Source organism: Engystomops pustulosus, chromosome 4 (genome assembly GCF_040894005.1).
Source record: "Engystomops pustulosus chromosome 4, aEngPut4.maternal, whole genome shotgun sequence".
NCBI classification, from domain to species: Eukaryota; Metazoa; Chordata; class Amphibia; order Anura; family Leptodactylidae; genus Engystomops; species Engystomops pustulosus.
The window spans coordinates 5,022,453-5,045,363 of record NC_092414.1 but is presented as its reverse complement, the minus strand read 5'-3'; the positions used below and the strand labels follow the sequence as shown (position 1 = coordinate 5,045,363).

At 48.0% G+C, this 22,911-nt stretch overlaps 1 protein-coding gene across 2 annotated transcripts; it reads right to left on the bottom strand.

Moving 5' to 3' along the window:
* Window positions 1-2,442: 2,442 nt before the first annotated feature.
* On the bottom strand, window positions 2,443-22,523 carry LOC140125925 (protein mono-ADP-ribosyltransferase PARP12-like). Of its 2 annotated transcripts, XM_072144850.1 has the most exons (14): window positions 22,170-22,523; window positions 21,718-21,853; window positions 16,604-16,979; window positions 12,828-13,094; window positions 12,208-12,741; window positions 11,958-12,020; window positions 11,755-11,881; window positions 11,516-11,678; window positions 11,217-11,337; window positions 10,988-11,084; window positions 7,958-8,063; window positions 7,747-7,877; window positions 3,280-3,431; window positions 2,443-2,979 (listed from the first exon to the last, which is right to left on the bottom strand). In XM_072144850.1, exons 1-14 carry the CDS (start codon window positions 22,451-22,453, stop codon window positions 2,690-2,692), a joined length of 2,847 nt encoding a protein of 948 aa, XP_072000951.1. In that variant the 5' UTR covers window positions 22,454-22,523; the 3' UTR covers window positions 2,443-2,689. The 2 variants fall into 2 exon arrangements, with proteins under 2 accessions (XP_072000951.1, XP_072000953.1); XM_072144852.1 differs by lacking the exons at window positions 12,208-12,741; window positions 12,828-13,094.
* Window positions 22,524-22,911: the final 388 nt, after the last annotated feature.

The window sequence follows — 22,911 nt, the reverse complement described above, 5'->3', positions numbered from 1 at the left end:
TCCCACTAAACCCCGCCCATAAATAGCTCACCACGCCCCCTTTAACCCGATAAAATAGGCTGGCCTGCGGCTCCCTATTATATATTTAATGGGGAGCCTTTTCAGGAGCCAGAAGAGCCGGCTCTTCTTAGTGGGCTGCGTCTAATGAGCCGGCTCACTAAGAAGAGCCGGAATTTTCATCACTAGTCTGTAGTACTTTCAGCATTGACACCAGAGGGGAAGGAGGCGCATGTGCTCAAGCTCTATACTATATATATTCTATACTATATACACTCTATACTATAGTGTCGCAGTATGTAGTAGAATCAATCAGACCCCCTAGGGCAGTGATGGCGAACCTATGGCACGCGTGCCAGAGAGGGCACGCAGAGCCCTCTCTGCAGGCACGCGTACCATCTCCCCAGTCTCAAAGTCGGAGCTCCGGCAGCCATTGCAGCCTGACGCTGATCTGCTCTCACTAGTGATGCCTTAGTGAGACAGTAGTAGCCGATCAGTGCCGCCCCTGTGTCTGAAGCGCTCATCACTTGCATCAGGCGGCCAATGAAACCAGCATAGCTTCACAGCATGCAGCGCATGCACAATGTGGCCGGGTGCTATGCTGCCTCACTGGCTGCACGGTGCATGTGATGAGGCAAGTATATATGTGGCCACAGACAGCTGTCATATGTGTGATCCCAAATCCACCTGTGCCCACACCTTCCACCCCACAACAACCACCACTTTGCCCTACAGATCCCCTGCCAAATTGGATTCCCTAAACCTTAACCCCATAACTGAAAATAGCGCCAAAAGATCAAACTACCACTTCTTAGCCATTTTGTTGCATGTAATAAAAAAGTGATCAAAAGTCTGTAGGTCCTTAAAATGATAGCATTAAAAACATCAGGTCATCTCGGAAATAATGACACTACACACAGCTCCGTACACTGAAGTATGAAAAAGTTAGTGCCAAAAATGGCAAAATAAATTATTTTTTTTTTGTACAGGTGGTTTCATTTTTGTAAATGTATGAAAATATTATAAAACCCATATACGGTAAGTTTAGTATCCCCGTGATCGCACTGACCTGACGTGTCATTTGGGGCGCACATTGAAAGCTGTAAAATCCAAGCCCACAAGAAAATGGCACAAAAGCGTTTTTTCATTAATTTCGGTGCATTATGCTGAATACAAACCCTCACAAAGCTCTTTACATGGAAAAATAAAGTTCGATTTTTGAAAGTGGGGAGTGAAAAATGAAAATGCAATATCAAAAAAGGGGTTAAGATGGCAATATTTGGTCCATAAGCAGACTAACTTATAGTCCCCCTGTCCCTTCCGCTACTCAGGACTGCTGTCACTGTATGGGGGTAATATTAATCAGTATATGGCGGTAATACAGTATTCATCACTATATTAGCTTCTAGTATAGTGTTATTATTGGTAATGTTGGCCTTTCTAAAGAGGTCTCTATAACCAGAATTCTGCTATTTATGTGGTTGTAATGGTGGCGTCATGATGTCACAGTGTTATTTGTCTCATGTATAGTGGTATTGTGGCGCTATTGCGCTAAATTTCTGTGTTGGCACTTTGCACTAGAAACGTCGGCTTTGGTTTGCAGTTTGGGCACTCGGTCTCTTAAAGGTTCGCCATCACTGCCCTAGGGTTAAAGTACCTATGGGGGGGGTCTAAAAATCATAAACATGTCATGTATAGCCCAAAAGTCCAGATCTATCAATATATAACAACAGTTATTCCCGGTAGTGATCGGATAGTATCATTTTGCAACTCATAAAAGTTTTAATAAAAAATTATCAAAAGGTGTAAAGTCATTGGGGCAGATTTACTTAGCCGGTCCATTCACGATCCAGCGGCGCGTTCTCTGCGCTGGATTCGGGTCCGGCCGGGATTTATTAAGGTAGTTCCTCCGCCGTCCACCAGGTGGCGCTGCTGCGCTGAAAAGCATCGGAACGCACTGGAGTTCACCGGCTCGGGCTGAGTGAAGGTAAGTGCAAGCTTCGCGACAGATTTTTTTTTTTTAAATGCGGCGGTTTTTCCAAATCCGTCAGGTTTTCGTTCGGCCACGCCCCCCGATTTCTGTTGCGTGCATGCCGGCACCGATGCGCCAAAATCCAATCGCGTGCGTCCAAAATCCCGGGGCAATTCAGGGGAAATCGGCACAAATCGTAAATATTCGGGTAACACGTCGGAAAAACGCGAATCGGGCCCTTAGTAAATGACCCCCAATGTCATCAAACACCATCAGGTCCTGCAAAAAAAAGACCCCGCACATGGCTCCCTACGCCAAAGTATGAATAAAAAAATTGGGGTACAAAAAGTTAAAAAAATTTTTAAACCGAATCAAACCTATATGAATGTGTTATTCCCATAATTGCACCAACCCAAAGAATAAAGAGGCGGTGCACAGACTGACAGCAGAACCTACAAGAAAATGGCGCAAAAGCCTATAGAATTATTTATTACATTAAATTATTATTATTACATGACATATTTGCGCCTCTAGTCACACACAGAGCTGCGTTCAGCCTTCTGTTTGATGCCCCCTGGTGGCTCGGGGTCTGTACAGCCGGATTGATGTGAGCCACCTTCTCCAGAGCTGCAGATCCTCGGGGCACAACCCTCTAACCATATGGTCACGTCCCACGTGGAACCGTCTTCTCCAGTATTGGGGTTTGTCCTACATTTGGTCTCAGCTGATGACGCAGGATTTCTGCTTCTGTTCTTCGTATTCCAGTAGATACTCGGGGTAGATCTGATGCTTCTCGAACACCACATAGATGGAGGGATCGGTGGCGTCGTCCACACAGGAGTCGTAGTATCTGCTGCTGCTGCCGGGTCTCGGGGGTGGACGCTTCATACTGGGGTCTCCCACCACGTAGTCTCCCACCAGCACACGAGCCACGAACATCATCCGGGACCCACCAGAGGTTGGTTTGGAGTAGTTATAGGAGTACGAGGCATCTCGAGCAAAGTAACTTCCTATGGAGAGAATGTGGACACTAGTAACATGGCAGATCTTATAGCGGAAGCTGGGAGTTGTAGTTATACATATGGGAGGAGTCAGACATATCAGATCATTGATCCCTATAATAGCCAATATAGATACTTTGTATTATGTACATAGATGGGGCCCATAAAATGGCCAAATGGAGGGAGGAATATGGTGGGGGATGTAGACCCTCCATCTATAGGAGAACAAAAGAGTCTGATTGTCCACAAGGGTAGAAATTGTGCCTACAGCCGTCCAATCAGAGCGTTTCTGTGGATGCCGGTACCTACCTTGCCCATACATGGTGCCGTGGGTCCCACAGATGCGCCAATCAAAGTTATGATTGCAAATTGGGTCGACGTTTGATTCCTCTGTGCCGTGAAACAACTGGACTTCCTTCACGTCTCGCCCCGGAGAGAGTTTCTTCATCTGTGCCTTTTGCCTAAAAATAAAGACATTACTTTACAAAACTGAGGCCATAGAGGCTCCCGCATCCATAGTAACAAGGTATGGGGCAGGACTAGGGCTGGGGGGAGCTCTAGAGTGGGGGTATCCTCTCTCTATAGAGCCCCCCACAGTATACACAGATGGGGTCCACCACTAGTAATGAGGGGGATGAGACCATCTCGAGCTGAGGACATCCTCTCTCTATAGAGCCTCCCACAGTAATGAGGGGGATGAGACCATCTCGAGCTGGGGCATCCTCTCTCTATAGAGCCCCCCACAGTATACACAGATGGGGTCCACCACTAGTAATGAGGGGGATGAGACCATCTCGAGCTGAGGACATCCTCTCTCTATAGAGCCCCCCACAGTATACACAGATGGGGTCCACCACTAGTAATGAGGGGGATGAGACCATCTCGAGCTGGGGCATCCTCTCTCTATAGAGCCCCCCACAGTATACACAGATGGGGTCCACCACTAGTAATGAGGGGGATGAGACCATCTCGAGCTGAGGACATCCTCTCTCTATAGAGCCCCCCACAGTATACACAGATGGGGTCCACCACTAGTAATGAAGGGGATGAGACCATCTCGAGCTGGGGCATCCTCTCTCTATAGAGCCCCCCACAGTATACACAGATGGGGTCCACCACTAGTAATGAGGGGATGAGACCATCTCGAGCTGGGGCATCCTCTCTCTATAGAGCCCCCCACAGTATACACAGATGGGGTCCACCACTAGTAATGGAGGGGATGAGACCATCTCGAGCTGGGGCATCCTCTCTCTATAGAGCCCCCCACAGTATACACAGATGGGGTCCACCACTAGTAATGAGGGGGATGAGACCATCTCGAGCTGGGGCATCATCTCTCTATAGAGCCCCCTACAGTATACACAGATGGGGTCCACCAGTAGTAATGGAAGGGATGAGACCATCTCGAGCTGGGGCATCCTCTCTCTATAGAGCCCCCCACAGTATACACAGATGGGGTCCACCACTAGTAATGAAGGGGATGAGACCATCTCGAGCTGGGGCATCCTCTCTCTATAGAGCCCCCCACAGTATACACAGATAGGGTCCACCACTAGTAATGAGGGGGATGAGACCATCTCGAGCTGGGACATCCTCTCTATAGAGCCCCCCACAGTATACACAGATGGGGTCCTCCACTAGTAATGGAAGGGGATGAGACCATCTCGAGCTGGGACATCCTCTCTCTATAGAGCCTCCCACAGTATACACAGATGGGGTCCACCACTAGTAATGAGGGGATGAGACCATCTCGAGCTGAGGACATCCTCTCTCTATAGAGCCCCCCACAGTATACACAGATGGGGTCCACCACTAGTAATGGAAGGGATGAGACCATCTCAAGCTGGGACATCCTCTCTCTATAGAGCCCCCCACAGTATACACAGATGGGGTCCACCACTAGTAATGAGGGGGATGAGACCATCTCGAGCTGAGGACATCCTCTCTCTATAGAGCCCCTCACAGTATACACAGATGGGGTCCACCACTAGTAATGAAGGAGATGAGACCATCTCGAGCTGGGATATCCTCTCTCTATAGAGCCCCCCACAGTATACACAGACGGGGTCCACCACTAGTAATGAGGGGGATGAGACCATCTCGAGCTGGGGCATCCTCTCTCTATAGAGCCCCCCACAGTATACACAGATGGGGTCCACCACTAGTAATGAGGGGGATGAGACCAACTCGAGCTGGGACATCCTCTCTATAGAGCCCCCCACAGTATACACAGATGGGGTCCTCCACTAGTAATGGAAGGGATGAGACCATCTCGAGCTGGGACATCCTCTCTCTATAGAGCCCCCCACAGTATACACAGATGGGGTCCACCAATAGTAATGAGGGGGATGAGACCATCTCGAGCTGAGGACATCCTCTCTCTATAGAGCCCCTCACAGTATACACAGATGGGGTCCACCACTAGTAATGAAGGAGATGAGACCATCTCGAGCTGGGATATCCTCTCTCTATAGAGCCCCCCACAGTATACACAGATGGGGTCCACCACTAGTAATGAGGGGATGAGACCATCTCGAGCTGGGGCATCCTCTCTCTATAGAGCCCCCCACAGTATACACAGATGGGGTCCACCAGTAGTAATGAAGGGGATGAGACCATCTCGAGCTGGGGCATCCTCTCTCTATGGAGCCCCCCACAGTATACACAGACGGGGTCCACCATTAGTAATGAAGGGGATGAGACCATCTAGAGTGGGGACATCCTCTCTCTATAGAGCCCCCCACAGTATACACAGATGGGGTCCTCCACTAGTAATGAGGGGGATGAGACCATCTCGAGCTGGGACATCCTCTCTCTATAGAGCCCCCCACAGTATACACAGATGGGGTCCACCGCTAGTAATGGAAGGGATGAGACCATCTCGAGCTGGGGCATCCTCTCTCTATAGAGCCCCCCACAGTATACACAGATGGGGTCCACCACTAGTAATGAGGGGGATGAGACCATCTCGAGCTGAGGACATCCTCTCTCTATAGAGCCCCCCACAGTATACACAGATGGGGTCCACCACTAGTAATGAGGGGGATGAGACCATCTCGAGCTGAGGACATCCTCTCTCTATAGAGCCCCCCACAGTATACACATATGGGGTCCACCACTAGTAATGAGGGGGATGAGACCATCTCGAGCTGAGGACATCCTCTCTCTATAGAGCCCCCCACAGTATACACAGATGGGGTCCACAACTAGTAATGAAGGGGATGAGACCATCTCGAGCTGAGGACATCCTCTCTCTATAGAGCCCCCCACAGTATACACAGATGGGGTCCACCACTAGTAATGAGGGGGATGAGACCATCTCGAGCTTAGGACATCCTCTCTCTATAGAGCCCCCCACAGTATACACAGATGGGGTCCACCACTAGTAATGAGGGGGATCAGACCATCTCGAGCTGGGGCATCCTCTCTCTATAGAGCCCCGCACAGTATACACAGATGGGGTCCACCACTAGTAATGAGGGGGATGAGACCATCTCGAGCTGAGGACATCCTCTCTCTATAGAGCCCCTCACAGTATACACAGATGGGGTCCACCACTAGTAATGAAGGGGATGAGACCATCTCGAGCTGGGACATCCTCTCTCTATAGAGCCCCCCACAGTATACACAGATGGGGTCCGCCACTAGTTATGAGGGGGATGAGACCATCTCGAGCTGAGGACATCCTCTCTCTATAGATCCCACCACAGTATACACAGATGGGGTCCACCACTAGTAATTAAGGGGATGAGACCATCTCGAGCTGGGACATCCTCTCTCTATAGAGCCCCCCACAGTATACACAGATGGGGTCCACCACTAGTAATGAGGGGGATGAGACCATCTCGAGCTGAGGACATCCTCTCTCTATAGAGCCCCCCACAGTATACACAGATGGGGTCCTCCACTAGTAATGAAGGGGATGAGACCATCTCGAGCTGGGACATCCTCTCTCTATAGAGCCCCCCACAGTATACACAGATAGGGTCCACCACTAGTAATGAGGGGGATGAGACCATCTCGAGCTGGGATATCCTCTCTCTATAGAGCACCCCACAGTATACACAGATGGGGTCCGCCACTAGTAATGAGGGGGATGAGACCATCTCGAGCTGGGGCATCCTCTCTCTATAGAGCCCCCCACAGTATACACAGATGGGGTCCGCCACTAGTAATGAGGGGGATGAGACCATCTCGAGCTGGGACATCGTCTCTCTATAGAGCCCCCCACAGTATACACAGATGGGGTCCACCACTAGTAATGAGGGGGATGAGACCATCTCGAGCTGGGGCATCCTCTCTCTATAGAGCCCCCCACAGTATACACAGATGGGGTCCGCCACTAGTAATGAGGGGGATGAGACCATCTCGAGCTGGGGCATCCTCTCTCTATAGAGCCCCCCACAGTATACACAGATGGGGTCCGCCACTAGTAATGAGGGGGATGAGACCATCTCGAGCTGGGACATCGTCTCTCTATAGAGCCCCCCACAGTATACACAGATGGGGTCCACCACTAGTAATGAGGGGGATGAGACCATCTTGACCTGGGGCATCCTCAATCTGTAGAGCCCCTCACAGTATACACAGATGGGGTCCACCACTAGTAATGAGGGGGATGAGACAATCTTGACCTTGGACATCCTTAATCTGTAGAGCCCCCCACATTAGAGGCAGATGCGGACCACCACTAGTAATAAAGAGGAAGGGACAATCTGGGGCAAGGGGTGTCTCCACCCATAATACAGGGATATGGGGTCTCATCGTGAGACATACCACTGGAACACCTGCCACAGGGATGGATTCTGGAGACGCCACATCTTCTTCACCACGTGCCCGGTGACTGTCTTGGTGAAGATGCTGACAATTTCCAAGAACTCGCTGGAGGTCTCCAAGACCAGGACTTTCTTCAGGGGTTGGAAAAGCAGAAGTTATGACTTTGCTTCGCGTATTATCTTATTACAGGTGAGGGCGACAGTCTATGTACCTGACAGCCGACCTCCAGCATGGCCTTGGAGCACCACGCACTCGGGTAGAGGTCCCTCTTCTGCAATCCTGATTTCAGGGGCGACGGAGCCGCATCCGATTTTGTACTAGAAGAGTAAAAAGTTAAAAAATTTTCATAAATTATTATTTTTTTCTTATTTTGTAGATTGATAGCTGCATGGGGTTTTATTATCTGCGGGGCAAATTCTACCTCTAACTCTTAAGAGAGACCTCTGCAGTATAGCCAGGAAAGGAGGACCAAATAATTTTTCTGCTGAAGAGACGGGATGACCAATAGAGACCTCTGCTGCAGAGACAGGAAGGGTAGACCAAGAGAGACATCTGCTGCAGAGACAGGAAGGGTAGACCAAGAGAGACCTCGGCCGCAGAGACAGGAAGGGTAGACCAAGAGAGACCTCTGCCGCAGAGACAGGAAGGGTAGACCAAGAGAGACCTCGGCCGCAGAGACAGGAAGGGTAGACCAAGAGAGACCTCTGCTGCAGAGACATTAAGTGTAGACCAAGAGAGACCTCTGCCGCAGAGACAGGAAGGGTAGACCAAGAGAGACCTCTGCCGCAGAGACAGGAAGGGTAGTCCAAGAGAGACCTCTGCCGCAGAGACAGGAAGGGTAGACCGAGAGAGACCTCTGCCGCAGAGACAGGAAGTGTAGACCAAGAGAGACCTCTGCCGCAGAGACAGGAAGTGTAGACCAAGAGAGACCTCTGCTGCAGAGACAGGAAGGGTAGACCAAGAGAGACCTCTGCTGCAGAGACAGGAAGGGTAGACCAAGAGAGACCTCTGCTGCAGAGACAGGAAGTGTAGACCAAGAGAGACCTCTGCCGCAGAGACAGGAAGGGTAGTCCAAGAGAGACCTCTGCCGCAGAGACAGGAAGGGTAGTCCAAGAGAGACCTCTGCCGCAGAGACAGGAAGGGTAGACCAAGAGAGACCTCTGCCGCGGAGACAGGAAGGGTAGACCAAGAGAGACCTCTGCCGCAGAGACAGGAAGGGTAGACCAAGAGAGACCTCTGCCGCATAGACAGGAAGGGTAGTCCAAGAGAGACCTCTGCCGCAGAGACAGGAAGGGTAGTCCAAGAGAGACCTCTGCCACAGAGACAGGAAGGGTAGACCAAGAGGGACCTCTGCCGCAGAGACAGGAAGGGTAGACCAAGAGAGACCTCTGCCGCAGAGACAGGAAGGGTAGACCAAGAGAGACCTCTGCTGCAGAGACAGGAAAGGTAGACCAAGAGAGACCTCTGCCGCACAGACAGGAAGGGTAGTCCAAGAGAGACCTCTGCCGCATAGACGGGAAGGGGAGACCAAGAGAGAACTCTGCCGCAGAGACAGGAAGGGTAGACCAAGAGAGACCTCTGCCGCAGAGACAGGAAGTGTAGACCGAGAGAGACCTCTGCTGCAGAGACAGGAAGGGTAGACCAAGAGAGACCTCTGCCGCAGAGACAGGAAGGGTAGACCAAGAGAGACCTCTGCTGCAGAGACAGGAAGGGTAGACCAAGAGAGACCTCTGCTGCAGAGACAGGAAGGGTAGACCAAGAGAGACCTCTGCCGCAGAGACATGAAGTGTAGACCAAGAGAGACCTCTGCCGCAGAGACAGGAAGGGTAGACCAAGAGAGACCTCTGCCGCAGAGACAGGAAGGGTAGACCAAGAGAGACATCTGCTGCAGAGACAGGAAGGGTAGACCAAGAGAGACCTCTGCCGCATAGACAGGAAGGGTAGTCCAAGAGAGACCTCTGCCGCAGAGACAGGAAGGGTAGTCCAAGAGAGACCTCTGCCACAGAGACAGGAAGGGTAGACCAAGAGGGACCTCTGCCGCAGAGACAGGAAGGGTAGACCAAGAGAGACCTCTGCCGCAGAGACAGGAAGGGTAGACCAAGAGAGACCTCTGCTGCAGAGACAGGAAAGGTAGACCAAGAGAGACCTCTGCCGCAGAGACAGGAAGGGTAGTCCAAGAGAGACCTCTGCCGCATAGACGGGAAGGGTAGACCAAGAGAGACCTCTGCCGCATAGACGGGAAGGGTAGACCAAGAGAGACCTCTGCCGCAGAGACAGGAAGTGTAGACCGAGAGAGACCTCTGCTGCAGAGACAGGAAGGGTAGACCAAGAGAGACCTCTGCCGCAGAGACAGGAAGGGTAGACCAAGAGAGACCTCTGCTGCAGAGACAGGAAGGGTAGACCAAGAGAGACCTCTGCTGCAGAGACAGGAAGGGTAGACCAAGAGAGACCTCTGCTGCAGAGACATGAAGTGTAGACCAAGAGAGACCTCTGCCGCAGAGACAGGAAGGGTAGACCAAGAGAGACCTCTGCCGCAGAGACAGGAAGGGTAGACCAAGAGAGACATCTGCTGCAGAGACAGGAAGGGTAGACCAAGAGAGACATCTGCTGCAGAGACAGGAAGGGTAGACCAAGAGAGACCTCTGCTGCAGAGACATGAAGTTTAGACCAAGAGAGACCTCTGCCGCAGAGACAGGAAGGGTAGACCAAGAGAGACCTCTGCTGCAGAGACAGGAAGGGTAGACCAAGAGAGACATCTGCTGCAGAGACAGGAAGGGTAGACCAAGAGAGACATCTGCTGCAGAGACAGGAAGGGTAGACCAAGAGAGACCTCTGCTGCAGAGACAGGAAGGGTAGACCAAGATTGAACTCTACTTCAGAGGAAGGTTATGAAGACCAGGAGAGACCTCTGCTGCAAAACTAGGACAGGAGAATCAGGAGTGACCTCTGTCCAGGAGTGGAAGGCCAGGAGTGACCTCTTCAGTTGAGCCAGAAAAGGAGGACGAGACACAACAAGAATAAGTGTATAATTTGGGCCTAGAAACATCTAGAAACCTCTGCTGCAGGGCCAAGAAGAGTAGTCCAATAAAGTCACCTGCTGCAGAGCTAAGAATGAAGGACCAAGAGAGATCCCTTCTGCAGATCCGGGAGTGGACGTCCAATGCAAAAGGGGGTAACAGAGCGATAACATGGAGGCAGAAGGGATGGGAGCAGGATGGTTCTTCTATACTGATGCTTTTACCTTCCTCTCAGGGATTTCACATCTTCAAAACTGAGAAATTTCGGTCTCCGGTGCACGGCTTTCTCTGTCTGGTACTTTATGTTCTTCTGCTTCATTTCTGGAACAAAAGACAAGAGGAGACCTGACCTCAGTCATCCTTGAGTCAATATTATTGGGATCTGGTGTAGGGGCCATTTCCTGAGCACTTTGGCCCCTCGTGGACCCAATGTCACCCTAGCATCCTCCTTACCTCGGAAGTTGACCTCATAGGACTGATTGCCAGCACTAAAATCCACGACAGCGGTGGGATCGGAGAGATAGATGTTCTCCAGATCTGAAGACGATATATTGGAGCTCACTGTTTTTAAATTCTAAGAGGAAAAAAAAAAAAAAATTATGAAAAATATTGACTTCTCTGGTCAAATCTGATCTTTAGCCGTTAAGGATCATTGGTGACCTCTGACCTCTCCATCCCTGTCAGGCTCCAATGCCTTGAGTTAACCACAATTATGGAGACCACCTATGACCAGGAGCCCTGCCCCAACTTACAGAGTGTCCATACTGTGTCCAGGTGCCATATTCATCCTGCCAGTACCACAGCCACTCGGTGGTCAGAACATATTCAGACGGCATCTTTACCGATGATACGGTGGCGAGACGCCGGACACGATGCTCTCCAGATCGCATGGTCAGAAAGTCAATCAATGGGATTCTGAAGATGAAATCGAGAGGCGTTACCAGCGAATTCTCAGAAGAGTAGTGATATGTAGGTTCTGGATGACCTGTACCTATCAACCTTGGGGTCGCAGTATTGTCTCTCAATGTCCTCCATATTGGAAACATCTTCCCAGTCGGTTCCTTTGTAGATCTGCCAGCGGTAAGGCAGGTAGTAATGCATGTCCGGGCAACGGTCTGCTAATAAAGGAGAACCCGGCATCAGCCAAAGCCAAAGGAGAGACCTCAATTCTCCTCCTTATAATCCATCACTTACTTCCTAACCGGCAGTATTTCCAAACGTTATGTAGACAGATCTCCGGGACTTTGTCAGCCTCCACTGAAAATACAACAAAATGTTATACTAGAGACAAGTCCACATATGTCCTATCATCCTGTACGCCAAACCCAAAACCCTGAGTATTGATCGAGTGAAGGGAACCATCTTACATCTTCACCCAAACTTACATTTTCATGTACCTATATTTATGCTGTAACTCTCCACTCTGTAGACCACATGAACTTACACTTCTTTGATGACACCTCGGATGTTCTCTCAGGAGGCCGGTTGGTGGGTAGGTCGCATAGTCCACGGGTAGGACATGTGTCTGCGGAGGTCACTTGGTTGATGAGTTTAGCTGGATGAGTGTTGGATGTGGAGGGAACTGGTTTGATGGTGATGGCTGGTTGAGCTTTGGATTGATTTGTTGCTGGAGGGGTAACTTGGTGGATGGTGACATCTGGTTGAGTGCTCGTTGGCCTTGTAGAAGAGGTATTTTGTTTGATGGTGACATCTGGTTGAGTGATGGTGGCAGCTGGTTGAGAACTGCTTGGGCTCAAAGTTGTGGTTGTCTTCTGCACAGGCACAGTTGGACCTTTCTTTGGTCTTGTAGGTAGTGCTGATGGACAGGCGGTTGGCTTCATTACTGGGGGGTACACTGGCTTAACCATTGGACGTTCTGTAGGAAGAACTTGAGCTGTGGTGGTCATGGGTCTGATGGTTGGATATGGTTGAGGTGGAAATGGGGTAGGCAATAGAGAAACTAAGCCACCTGAGATGCCTGTGGGTGAAAAGATGGGTTCATTCTGGGTCATAAAGATTTTTTCTCAGTAGTAGATATTTGGGGTCTCAATATTGGAGAAGTACCTGGGTGAGGAGGGAACCCCTGGAATATTGGCTGGAGGCCGGGCCTATATGCCGGGGGTGGCATTGGGTGGTACATTCCTGCTGGTACCAATGGCTGGAACATCTGGGTTCTTCTGGCCTCCATATACGCGGATGAAGCTCCTCCCTCATCTGACTGGGAAGGACGAGAATTACTCCCATCTTCAGTCATATTTTTGGGTTGAGTTTTCTGTGGTTCAAATCCATCCGACACTGATCGACTTCCTGATCTCCCGGGAATATGAGGCTCTAAATGCAGAAGCATCATCATCAATACATGGAAGAGAGTCTCCCATTACCATCTATAATGTCTTCTATAGGTGACTGCTCACACAGTGGGTGTGGAAAGTATTCACACCCCTCCAAATTACCACTCTTTGTTTCATTTCAACCAATTGGTAAGATCTAAAAAGTTATATTTTTTTGCTCATTAATGTGCCCTCTGCCCCCAGTAATGTGACCTCTGCCCCCCAGTAATGTGACCTCTGCCCCCCCAGTAATCAGCACTCTGCCCCCAGTAATGTGACCTCTGCCCCCCAGTAATGTGACCTCTGCCCCCAGTAATGTGACCTCTGCCCCCAGTAATGTGACCTCTGCCCCCCCCAGTAATGTGCCCTCTGCTCCCAGTAATGTGCACTCTGCCCCCCAGTAATGTGCCCTCTGCCCCCAGTAATGTGCCCTCTCTCCCCCAGTAATGTGCCCCCCCCAGTAATGTGCCCTCTGCCCCCAGTAATGTGCCCTCTGCCCCCAGTAATGTGCACTCTGCCCCCCCAGTAATGTGCCCTCTGCCCCCAGTAATGTGCCCTCTGCCCCCAGTAATGTGCCCCACCCCCAGTAATGTGCCCCCCCCAGTAATGTGCCCCCCCAGTAATGTGCACTCTGCCCCCCAGTAATGTGCACTCTGCCTCCCCAGTAATGTGCACTCTGCCCCCAGTAATGTGACCTCTGCCCCAGTAATGTGAGCTCTGCCCCCCCAGTAATGTGCACTCTGCCCCCCCAGTAATGTGCTCTCTGCCCCCCAGTAATGTGCTCTCTGCCCCCCAGTAATGTGCTCTCTGCCCCCCAGTAATGTGTCCTCTGCCCCCCCAGTAATGTGCACTCTGCCCCCCCAGTAATGTGCTCTCTGCCCCCCAGTAATGTGTCCTCTGCCCCCCCAGTAATGTGTCCTCTGCCCCCCCAGTAATGTGCCCTCTGCCTCCCCCAGTAATGTGCCCTCTGCCTCCCAGTAATGTGCACTCTGCCCCCCCAGTAATGTGCACTCTGCCCCCCCAGTAATGTGCTCTCTGCCCCCCAGTAATGTGTCCTCTGCCCCCCCCCAGTAATGTGCCCTCTGCCTCCCAGTAATGTGCACTCTGCCCCCCCAGTAATGTGCTCTCTGCCCCCCAGTAATGTGCTCTCTGCCCCCCAGTAATGTGCCCTCTGCCCCCCCCCAGTAATGTGCCTCTGCCCCCCCAGTAATGTGCCCTCTGCCCCCAGTAATGTGCCCTCTGCCTCTCCAGTAATGTGCACTCTGCCCCCAGTAATGTGCCCTCTGCCACCCCAGTAATGTGCCCTCTGCCCCCCCCAGTAATGTGACCTCTGCCCCCCCCCAGTAATGTGCTCTCTGCCCCCCCAGTAATGTGCTCTCTGCCCCCCAGTAATGTGCTCTCTGCCCCCCAGTAATGTGCACTCTGCCCCCCAGTAATGAGCATTCGGCCCCTTTGCTCGGTGATGAGTAGAAGCTTTGGAGCTGGTGCAGCCCGGAGTATTGGGGAGATGCTACAAGTTCCTCCCCCTGGATTTGGGGTCCTCAGGTTGGTGGAGACATTATCAGGTCTCTCCAGAGATGCTCCATTGGGTTTAGGTCCTGGCTCTGGGTCAGGAATGGTCACAGATGTTCTGGAGCCTCTGCTGTGGTATTGTAGCTGGTGCTTAGGGTCAGTGTCTTGTTGGAAGGTTCGGCCCAGTCTGAGGTCCAGAGCATCAGGAAGAGGTTCTCATCCGGAACATCTCTGTACTTGGCCGCATTCATCCTTCCTTCCATTACACCCAGTGGTCCTGTCCCCCCCCCCCCCCATATCCTGATGCTGTCCCCCCATTATTGGGCACTGCCCCCTCCCATAGCCTGATGCTGTCCCCCCATTATTGGGCACTGCCCCCTCCCATAGCCTGATGCTGTCCCCCCATTATTGGGCACTGCCCCCTCCCATAGCCTGATGCTGCCCCCCATTATTGGGCACTGCCCCCTCCCATAGCCTGATGCTGCCCCCCCCGTATTGGGCACTGTCCCCCCATAGCCTGATGCTGCCCCCCCCCCCCCTGTATTGAGCACTGCCCCCCTCCCATATCCTGATGCTGCCCCCCCATGTGTCACTGCTGGGATTGTATTTGGCAGGTGATGAGCGGCGCCGGGTTTTCTCCACCGCTTACAATTATCCCCAAAATGTCCAATCTCCATCTGATCAGAGCAGAGAATCTTATCCCTCATAGTCCGGATCCTCCATGTGCTGCACCCAGAGGAGAAGCTTCCAGACTCTGCCATTAAGCCCCGACTGCTGGAGGCAGCAGTGATAGGTGACCCCCATCCCCCTCCTGCATCTCTGGGGTTCAGGCACAGGGGTCCCGGGGTCTTCTTTACCTCTCATCAAGGCTCTTCCCCCACCATTGCTTAGTTTGGCTGGACGGACCAGGACCAGGAAGAGTTGTGGTTGTCCCAAACTTCTTCCATGTAAGGATTATGGAGGCCACTGTGCTCTTAGGAACCTTGAGAGCTGCAGAACTTTTTTTGTAACCTTGGCCAGATCTGTGCCTTGCCACAATTCTGTGTCGGAGCTCCTTGGGCAGTTCCTTAGACCTCATGATTCTCACGTGCTCTGATCTGTGAGGTCTTATATAGACAGGTAGAGCCTTTCCTAATCAAGTCCAATCAGTTTAATTAATCACAGCTGGACTCCGATGAAGGAGTAGAACCAACTCAAGGAGGATCAGAAGGAAATGGTCAGCATGTGAGTTACGTAAGATAGTCACAACAAAAGGGGCTGAATACTTATCACCGGGGAAGATTTCAGGTTTTCTTGAAATCTGCTAAAATTTCTACATTTCTGTTTGTTTTCTGTCATGATGGGGGCAGAGGGCACATTACTGAGCAAAAAAAAGAACTTTATCGATCTAATTAATTGGCTGCAATAAAACAAAGAGTGAAAATTTAAAGAATACATTCTGCACCTACTGTATATGGAGAGAAACCTGGGTACCAACATGCACTGTAATGTATGCCAATGAGGTATAAAAGGGGGCGGGGCTGTGACTACCTGTTACACAGGATATACAGGCAGGGGGCTGGGCTGTGACTACCCCTCACACAGGATATACAGGCAGGGGGCGGGGCTGTGACTACCTCTCACACAGGATATACAGGCAGGGGGCGGGGCTGTGACTACCTCTCACACAGGATATACAGGCAGGGGGCGGGGCTGTGACTACCTCTCACACAGGATATACAGGCAGGGGGCGGGGCTGTGACTGCCTCTCACACAGGATATACAGGCAGGGGGCGGGGCTGTGACTACCTCTCACACAGGATATACAGGCAGGGGGCGGGGCTGTGACTACCTCTCACACAGGATATACAGGCAGGGGGAGGGGCTGTGACTACCTCTCACACAGGATATACAGGCAGGGGGCGGGGCTGTGACTACCTCTCACACAGGATATACAGGCAGGGGGCGGGGCTGTGACTACCTCTCACACAGGATATACAGGAGATATTTAGTCCATACCTGTATTGCTGTGTGGAGACCAGTGACCGATGTTTTTTATCACATTCTTAGAATCTCCTCTCGTTCTATTTCTGTGCTCTGCTCTTCTTCCTCCTTCTGCTGCCGAGTTACTTTTCTTATTTTCCTTTTTCCGCTTCTCTTCCGATGTCTCGAGACGTTCATTGTGTTTAATCGTACAAATCATCTGGAGGTTCTGAAGAGAAATCTCAGGAATACGACAGCGGCCGATCAACAAGCCGGAAGCAGAATCCAGAAGATTGTGAGAATATTTACAGGGACGATGATTACACTCCCCACGTGTGAAGAAACCGCAAGCATGAAGCCGAATGCAAGCCCCGCCCACATCACAGGTAGCATGCAGGTACATGACACACACCTACAGGCAAAGGAGGAATAAACATAGGGGGCAGTATTATAGTAGTTATATCCCTGTACATAGGGGGCAGTATTATAGTAGTTATATTCCTGTACATAGGGGGCAGTATTATAGTAGTTATATTCTTGTACATAGGGGGCAGTATTATAGTAGTTATATTCCTGTACATAGGGGGCAGTATTATAGTAGTTATATTCCTGTACATAGGGGGCAGTATTATAGTAGTTATATTCCTGTACATAGGAGGCAGTATTATAGTAGTTATATTCTTGTACATAGAGGGCAGTATTATAGTAGTTATATTCCTGTACATAGGGGGCAGTATTATAGTAGTTATATTCTTGTACATAGGGGGCAGTATTATAGTAGTTATATTCTTGTACATAGGGGGCAGTATTATAGTAGTTATATTCCTGTACATAGGGGGCAGTATTATAGTAGTTATATTCTTGTACATAGGGAGCAGTATTATAGTAGTTATATTCTTGTACATAGGGGGCAGTATTATAGTAGTTATATTCCTGTACATAGGGGGCAGTATTATAGTAGTTATATTCCTGTACATAGGGGGCAGTATTATAGTAGTTATATTCTTGTACATAGGGGGCAGTATTATAGTAGTTATATTCTTGTACATAGGGGGCAGTATTATAGTAGTTATATTCCTGTACATAGGGGGCAGTATTATAGTAGTTATATCCCTGTACATAGTGGGCAGTATTATAGTAGTGATATTCTTGTACATAGGGGGCAGTATTATAGTAGTTATATTCCTGTACATAGGGGGCAGTATTATAGTAGTTATATTCCTGTACATAGGGGCAGTATTATAGTAGTTATATTCCTGTACATAGGGGGTAGTATTATAGTAGTTATATCCCTGTACATAGGGGGCAGTATTATAGTAGTTATATTCCTGTACATAGGGGGCAGTATTATAGTAGTTATATCCCTGTACATAGGGGGCAGTATTATAGTAGTTATATTCCTGTACATAGGGGGCAGTATTATAGTAGTTATATTCCTGTACATAGGGGGCAGTATTATAGTAGTTATATTCCTGTACATAGGGGGCAGTATTATAGTAGTTATATTCCTATACATAGGAGGCAGTATTATAGTAGTTATATTCCTGTACACAGGGGGCAGTATTATAGTAGTTATATCCCTGTACATAGGGGGCAGTATTATAGTAGTTATATTCCTGTACATAGGGGGCAGTATTATAGTAGTTATATTCCTGTACACAGGGGGCAGTATTATAGTAGTTATATCCCTGTACATAGGGGGCAGTATTATAGTAGTTATATTCCTGTACATAGGGGGCAGTATTATAGTAGTTATATTCCTGTACACAGGGGGCAGTATTATAGTAGTTATATCCCTGTACATAGGGGGCAGTATTATAGTAGTTATATTCCTGTACATAGGGGGCAGTATTATAGTAGTTATATTCTTGTACATAGGGGGCAGTATTCTAGTAGTTATATTCCTGTACATAGGGGGCAGTATTATAGTAGTTATATTCCTGTACATAGGGGGCAGTATTATAGTAGTTATATTCCTGTACATAGGGAGCAGTATTATAGTAGTTATATTCCTGTACATAGGAGGCAGTATTATAGTAGTTATATTCCTGTACACAGGGGGCAGTATTATAGTAGTTATATCCCTGTACATAGGGGGCAGTATTATAGTAGTTATATTCCTGTACATAGGGGGCAGTATTATAGTAGTTATATTCTTGTACATAGGGGGCAGTATTCTAGTAGTTATATTCCTGTACATAGGGGGCAGTATTATAGTAGTTATATTCCTGTACATAGGGGGCAGTATTATAGTAGTTATATTCTTGTACATAGGGGGCAGTATTATAGCAGTTATATTCCTGTACATAGGGGGCAGTATTATAGTAGTTATATTCCTGTACATAGGGGGCAGTATTATAGTAGTTATATTCCTGTACATAGGGGGCAGTATTATAGTAGTTATATTCCTGTACATAGGGGGCAGTATTATAGTAGTTATATTCCTGTACATAGGGGGCAGTATTATAGTAGTTATATTCCTGTACATAGGGGGCAGTATTATAGTAGTTATATTCTTGTACATAGGGGGCAGTATTATAGTAGTTATATCCCTGTACATAGGGGCAGTATTATAGTAGTCATATTCCTGTACATAGGGGCAGTATTATAGTAGTTATATTCCTGTACATAGGGGGCAGTATTATAGTAGTTATATTCCTGTACATAGGGGGCAGTATTATAGTAGTTATATTCCTGTACATAGGGGGCAGTATTATAGTAGTTATATTCCTGTACATAGGGGCAGTATTATAGTAGTTATATTCCTGTACATAGGGGGCAGTATTATAGTAGTTATATTCCTGTCCATAGGGGACAGTATTATAGTAGTTATATTCCTGTACATAGGGGGCAGTATTATAGTAGTTATATTCCTGTACATAGGGGGCAGTATTATAGTAGTTATATCCCTGTACATAGGGGGCAGTATTAAAGTAGTTATATTCCTGTACATAGGGGGCAGTATTATAGTAGTTATATCCCTGTACATAGGGGGCAGTATTAAAGTAGTTATATTCCTGTACATAGGGGGCAGTATTATAGTAGTTATATTCCTGTACATAGGGGGCAGTATTATAGTAGTTATATTCCTGTACATAGGGGGCAGTATTATAGTAGTTATATTCTTGTACATAGGGGGCAGTATTATAGTAGTTATTTTCCTGTACATAGGAGGCAGTATTATAGTAGTTATATTCCTGTACATAGGGGGCAGTATTATAGTAGTTATATTCCTGTACATAGGGGGCAGTATTATAGTAGTTATATTCCTGTACATAGGGGGCAGTATTATAGTAGTTATATTCTTGTACATAGGGGGCAGTATTATAGTAGTTATATTCCTGTACATAGGGGGCAGTATTATAGTAGTTATATTCCTGTACATAGGGGGCAGTATTATAGTAGTTATATTCCTGTACATAGGGGGCAGTATTATAGTAGTTATATTCCTGTACATAGGGGGCAGTATTATAGTAGTTATATTCCTGTACATAGGGGGCAGTATTATAGTAGTTATATTCCTGTACATAGGGGGCAGTATTATAGTAGTTATATTCTTGTACATAGGGGGCAGTATTATAGTAGTTATATTCCTGTACATAGGGGGCAGTATTATAGTAGTTATATTCCTGTACATAGGGGGCAGTATTATAGTAGTTATATTCCTGTACATAGGGGGCAGTATTATAGTAGTTATATCACTGTACACAGGGGGCAGTATTATAGTAGTTATATTCCTGTACATAGGGGGAAGTATTATAGTAGTTATATTCCTGTACATAGGGGGCAGTATTATAGTAGTTATATTCTTGTACATAGGGGGCAGTATTATAGTAGTTATATTCTTGTACATAGGGGGCAGTATTATAGTAGTTATTTTCCTGTACATAGGAGGCAGTATTATAGTAGTTATATTCCTGTACATAGGGGGCAGTATTATAGTAGTTATATTCCTGTACATAGGGGGCAGTATTATAGTAGTTATATTCCTGTACATAGGGGGCAGTATTATAGTAGTTATATTCCTGTACATAGGGGGCAGTATTATAGTAGTTATATTCCTGTACATAGGGGGCAGTATTATAGTAGTTATATTCTTGTACATAGGGGGCAGTATTATAGTAGTTATATCCCTGTACATAGTGGGCAGTATTATAGTAGTTATATTCTTGTACATAGGGGGCAGTGTTATAGTAGTTATATTCCTATACATAGGGGGCAGTATTATAGTAGCTATATTCTTGTACATAGGGGGCAGTATTATAGTAGTTATATTCTTGTACATAGGGAGCAGTATTATAGTAGTTATATTCTTGTACATAGGGGGCAGTATTATAGTAGTTATATTCTTGTACATAGGGGGCAGTATTATAGTAGTTATATTCTTGTACATAGGGGGCAGTATTATAATAGTTATATTCCTGTACATAGGGGGCAGTATTATAGTAGTTATATTCCTGTACATAGGGGGCAGTATTATAGTAGTTATATTCCTGTACATAGGGGGCAGTATTATAGTAGTTATATTCCTGTACATAGGGGGCAGTATTATAGTAGTTATATTCCTGTACATAGGGGGCAGTATTATAGTAGTTATATTCCTGTACATAGGGGGCAGTATTATAGTAGTTATATCCCTGTACATAGGGGGCAGTATTATAGTAGTTATATTCCTGTACATAGGGGGCAGTATTATAGTAGCTATATTCTTGTACATAGGGGCAGTATTATAGTAGTTATATTCCTGTACATAGGGGGCAGTATTATAGTAGTTATATTCCTGTACATAGGGGCAGTATTATAGTAGTTATATTCCTGTACATAGGGGGCAGTATTATAGTAGTTATATTCTTGTACATAGGGGGCAGTATTATAGTAGTTATATTCTTGTACATAGGGGGCAGTATTATAGTAGTTATATTCTTGTACATAGGGGGCAGTATTATAGTAGTTATATTCCTGTACATAGGGGCAGTATTATAGTAGTTATATTCCTGTACATAGGGGGCAGTATTATAGTAGTTATATTCCTGTACATAGGAGGCAGTATTATAGTAGTTATATTCTTGTACATAGGGGGCAGTATTATAGTAGTTATATCCCTGTACATAGGGGGCAGTATTATAGTTGCTGTGTTGTGTAGTACTTACCTCTGGCAGCAGCTGGTGGTCGTTCTGCAGCAGGAGTATTTTCACCTCCTCTTCGCTCAGTCCGCTGATCTCATTGGCCTTTAGAACCTTCTGGTTATGATCGGATAAGACATTATGGGAGATCTTACACTCCGGCCTGAAACAGAACAATCCTTGGTGTGTATCTAAGCCCATGATTAGATACGGGGGGGAATCATTAGGACACTGTCAGTGATTCGTGGAGTGTTTTGCTATAGTCTCCTCCGTTCTCTTGGTGGAGACTATAGAATATGGAGACTATTGGGTGACAGCGCCCCCTGTGGTGCCCCTAGTGGAGTGCGGGTCAGAGAAAGCCAAAAACTGGCGGAGAACCCGTAATGAGCCCCCTAGCCCCCCCCCCCCCTTTCGCCCGCTCCCACAAGCCCCCCCCCCCCCCCCCGGCTGCTGAGTAACAGGTCCTGGGGGTCACTTACCTCTTGCCTGACCAGCACTTGCTCTGTAAGTAGTCCCTACATAGGTGCAGTTTGTCGCACTCCTCTTCAGGTTCGTTCTTCAGATATTTGGGGCAAATCCTTACTGGACTCCGAACCAGAACCAGATCCCCAACCACAGGGAACTTCTGGGGCTCATCCTCCAGGATCTGCTCAATCTGCTCCCGGGAAAGATCCAGATATCCGGACAGAAGATCCTTGGACAGTCGTCCTCCATGTGAGCACAAGATCTTAGTCAGAAAAGCGGTGACTGTGGGGTCCGACATGTTCCCGGGGCCCCGGAGTGTGAGACAATAACTGCACCAACAGCAGCACCTCCTCTGTTACTCATCTACTACAGGGGCGGAACCAGCACCAGAAACGAAACTCGGACCTTCCCAGACTCCATGTATACAGGAGAAGTAGTACTGTGCACTGTATATATACAGGAGAAGTAGTACTGTGCACTGTATATATATACAGGAGAAGTAGTACTGTGCACTGTGTATATACAGGAGAAGTAGTACTGTGCACTGTATATATACAGGAGAAGTAGTACTGTGCACTGTGTATATACAGGAGAAGTAGTACTGTGCACTGTATATATACAGGAGAAGTAGTACTGTGCACTGTACATATATACAGGAGAAGTAGGACTGTGCACTGTATATATATACAGGAGAAGTAGTACTGTGCACTGTATATACACTGGAGAAGTAGTACTGTGCACTGTATATATACAGGA